The sequence below is a fragment of the Elephantulus edwardii genome, unplaced genomic scaffold, assembly GCF_000299155.1.
Source record: "Elephantulus edwardii isolate Elephantulus edwardi_28Jun2011 unplaced genomic scaffold, EleEdw1.0 scaffold00109, whole genome shotgun sequence".
Classification (NCBI taxonomy): domain Eukaryota; kingdom Metazoa; phylum Chordata; class Mammalia; order Macroscelidea; family Macroscelididae; genus Elephantulus; species Elephantulus edwardii.
The window spans coordinates 7,348,528-7,352,840 of record NW_006399859.1 but is presented as its reverse complement, the minus strand read 5'-3'; the positions used below and the strand labels follow the sequence as shown (position 1 = coordinate 7,352,840).

At 34.6% G+C, this 4,313-nt stretch overlaps 1 protein-coding gene across 2 annotated transcripts in view; it reads left to right on the top strand.

The window, feature by feature from the left end:
* The window catches only part of NUCB2 (nucleobindin 2), a 27,165-nt gene that overhangs the window by 17,237 nt on the left and 5,615 nt on the right, over positions 1-4,313 (top strand). Inside the window, exon 9 of one of the 2 annotated variants that reach the window (XM_006892039.1) lies at positions 706-795. The exons of the other annotated variant lie outside the window; for it this stretch is intronic. Coding sequence (XP_006892101.1) covers positions 706-795 — 90 coding nt within the window. The remainder of the gene's footprint in view (positions 1-705; positions 796-4,313) is intronic. 2 annotated transcript variants of the gene reach the window in all.

Genomic DNA, 4,313 nt, shown 5'->3' with positions numbered 1-4,313 from the left:
CGAATATACCACAGCTTCTCTAGCCATTCGTTTGTTGATGGGCACTTAGGTTGTTTCCAACTCCTTGCTATTATGAACAAAGCTGCAATAAACATTCCCCCCCTTATTTTAAGCATAGGGTGTATTGAGAGAAGAAGAGATACAGTACCAGCCTGACTCATCAGATTCAAACTTGATCTTTGGAGTACCCAAACCCAAAAGAAACCATTGCCATTGGGCCAGTTTTGATTTATAGTAATTCATGTATTACAGAGTAGAACTATTTCTTGGAATTTTTTTGGCTTTAATCTTTACAGAAGCAAATTGCTAAATTTTTTTTTATTTAAGTACAATTTTTATTTTATACTGGTTTCCTTACTGCTTGATCTTTTTTATATAGTGCCTCTAGGTAGATTTGGATCACCAGCCATAACATTAAAGTTGAGTGCTAATTGTTTGAACTACATAGATATCTTTTTAGTGTATCAAATATCTAGAGATTTCAAATTGTCAAATGTTAATTATACAGGTGAAAAAAGATATTTGTCTTCTAATTTTAGAAGAATACTGGATGTCCTGATTCTCTATCCCCTCCTTAGTTTTTATGTATATTTAGGCTGTTTCAATTTTTATATGTATATGTAGTAGCAAATATTTAAATACAGTTTCTAATGTCTAAATAGAAAAATGAGTTTTTACATCTCATGTACATTTTCCTTTCATTAGATTGATGTTAATAAAGACCGGTTGGTGACTTTGGAGGAGTTTTTAAGAGCTACGGAAAAAAAGGAGTTCTTGGAACCAGATAGTTGGGAGGTAATAGATCCTGTCTTTTTATTTTTTATTTTATTTAAATTTATTATTAATTTCAGTAAAAATTTACAGAGACTTTGGATTTCCATTCATTCATTGTTACACTTTTCTCTCTTCCCAACCCTCCCCCCAGTACACTACCCTCTTGGAAAAGTAAAAGAAAAATTCTTTCATTATTTTACAAACCCTCCCCCAGGCCTACTCCACCATGTAGCCTTTGCTGTAGACTCCTGTCATGACAAAAATACCTAATCACATATCCCTCTTAAACAGTTTTCTCCCTCCTCTGTTTCAATGCAGTGTACATTATTGAACCCATCTTTTTCAGTCTCTCCCCAACCCCAAGGTCAGTCCTGTTTTACAACAATGGCACCATGCGGTATTTGTCCTTTTGTGACTGAGATACTTCACTCAGCATAATGTCCTCCAGAGTCACCTATTTTGAATAATATTGCATGAATTCTTTGTTTTTCAATGCAGCGTAGTATTCCATTGTGTGAATATACCACAACTTCTCTGTCCATTCGTTTGTTGATGGGCACCTAGGTTGTTTCCAACTCCTTGCTATTATGAACAAAGCCGCGATAAACATAGTTGTGCATATATCTACTTGGGTGTCAGTTATGGTCTCTTCGGGGTATATTCCCAGTAGTGGAATTGCTGGGTTAAACAGTATCTCTATTTGCAACTTTTTGAGAAAGTGCCATACCGCCTTCCACAGTGGTTGCACCATTTTACACTCCCACCAACAGTGAATAAGGGTTCCAGTCTCTCCACAACCTCGGCAGCATTTGTTGCTTGCTCTTCTGTTAAATTTTGCTATTCTGACTGGGGTGAGATGATATCTCATAGTTGTTCTAATTTGCATCTCTCTTAGAGCTAGGGATTTTGAACATTTCTTCATGTGCTTGTTAGCCATCTGAATGTCTTCCTTGGTGAAGTGTCTGTTCATATCCTGTGCCCATTTTTCTATTGGATTATTTACCTTTATCTTGTTGTGGTGAATAGATCTTGTATTGACTGAGATATATGGTCCAACAAATTCTCCATTATATATTCAGTATAAAGTAAGAAGTTTTGATTCTTGAAAAGCTTGTAACAGTTGATTATTTTGTAATCAGTGTGTATAAATAGAAGTTTTGTTAAGATTAAATTTTTCTCTAAGCATAAAATAATGTTAATTATAGAAAATAAAAAATATAAGTGCATTTAAAGAGTAAATATATTTATTCTTTAATAAGAACATTTAAACTATACAACGTATTAATTCAACTAGAAAATACATAATTTATGTAATACAGTATGTGCCCATGCAGTATCTAAGTCATATTTTCTACCTACCAGTCCTCCTGCTTTGTTTCCAAATTTTACATTCCAGTCACCAGTTATTAATGTATCTTGATTGCATGTTCAGTCAGTTTCAAACTATAAAAGTTTATAGAAATCCTCAAATTTTTTTCATTGGTTTTTGTGCTTGGTGCGTATATTTGAATAATAGTTATCTTAACAGGACTTCTTTATATGCATTAGAATGAAAAAAAATAAAGCAAGGGGAAGGAATGCTGAGGTAAGACAGCTGAACAGATGATTTCAATGGGCAGCGAGAAACAAAGCAAAGAATTATAGTGAAATGTGCAAAGAGCTGGAGTTAGAAATCCAAGAGGGAGGAACACACCCAGCATTTCTCAAACTGAAAGAATTAAATAACAAAATCAAGCCTGGAGTTGCAATACTGAAGGATTCGGTGGGCAAAATCTTGAATGACATAGGAAACATCAAAAAAATATGAAAAGAATAGACATTGTACCAAAAAGAACTCATTGACAAGAAAACATTTCAGGGAGTAGCATTTGATCAAGAACCAATAGTACTGAAGGAAGAAGTCCAAGCTTCACTGAAAGCATTGGTAAAAAAGAAGTCCCCAGGAATTGATACCATGCCACTTGAGGTTTTTAAGGAACAGGTACAACTCTGGATATGCTCACCAATATCTGCCAAAAAATATGGAAGACAGTTACGTGCCCAATTGAATGAAAGAGATCCATATTTATTCCCATTCTCCAAAAAAGGTGATCCAACAGAAATGTGGAGATGATTTCAGGTATTTTTAAATAATAATCTTAACGAAGATTATTAAAAATAGTTGAAATAGTACTTTGACAGGGAACTTCCAGAAATTCAAGCTGGATTCAGAAGAGACTATGGCACAAGAATTATCATTGTTAATGTCTGATGGGTCTTGACTGAAAGCAGAGAATACTAGTAAGATGTTAACTTGTGCTTTGTTGGTTGGTTATTCAAAGGAATTTGACTGTGTGGATCATAACAAATTACAGTTAACATTGAGAAGAATGGGAATCCCAGAGCATGTAATTGTGCTCATGCTGAATCTATATGCAGACTGAGAAGCCATTGTCCAAACAGAACAGGGAACACTGCATGGTTTAAAATCAGAAAAGATGTGCATCAGGGTTGTATCTTTCTACCTGTTCAATCTATATCATGAATAAACCCTTCTAGAAGCTGGACTATATGAAGAAGAATGAGGCATCAGGATTGGAGGAAGAAGAAGACTTAGTAACCTGTTAGGCAGATGACACAGTCTTCCTTGCAGAAAGTGAAGAAGACTTGAAGCACTCTGTGCAGAAGATCAAAGACTACAGTCTTCAATATGGGTTACATGTCAACATCAAGAAGACAAAAATCCTTACCACTGCGCCAATAGGTAATATTGGGGTAGATAGAGAAAAGATTGAATTTACTAGTGATGTAATTTTACTTGGATCCACAATCAAAACCTATGGTAACGATAGTCAAGAAGTCAAAAGATTTGTTGCATTGGGGAAATCTGCTCTCAAGAAACTCTCTGAAGTTTTTTAATATTTTAGTCTAAAGACTAAAGTGTGTCCGAACCAAGCCACAATATTTTTTGTTACTTCATTTATATCTGAAAGCTGGACAGTGGATAAGGATGACAGAAAAAGACTCAATGGCTTTGAGTTGTGGTTTTGACAGTATACTGAATATATTGTGGACTGCCAAAAGAACAGATAAATCTACTTATAGCTCCTTATAGCACAGGAAGGTAAAATGTTGTCTTATTTGCTTTGGACATATTTTTAGGAGCAACCAGTTCTTCAAGAGAGACATAATGCTGGGAAAGTTCGAGGGTTAACAAAAGAGAGGAAGACTCTCAATGAGATGGATTGTCACAGTGACTGCCACAGTGAGCTTGGACATAACAGATCATGAGGCTGGCACAGGAAAGGGCAAGCTTAAAATATTTTATTCATAGGATTGCTAAGAGTCATAGTCAATTTGATGGCACCTAGCATACTGAATCCCATATATAAACAGTGCTTTGTCCAATTTTTAATTTGTATATACACATATATATTCCATTCTACATGAGGTTAGATCTGTTGTTTATATGATAACTAATTTTTTTTTCTCTTTTTTTTTTCTATAATTATATTTTATTAATTTTCATAAACATTTACAGAGATTTTGGGCTTCCACTC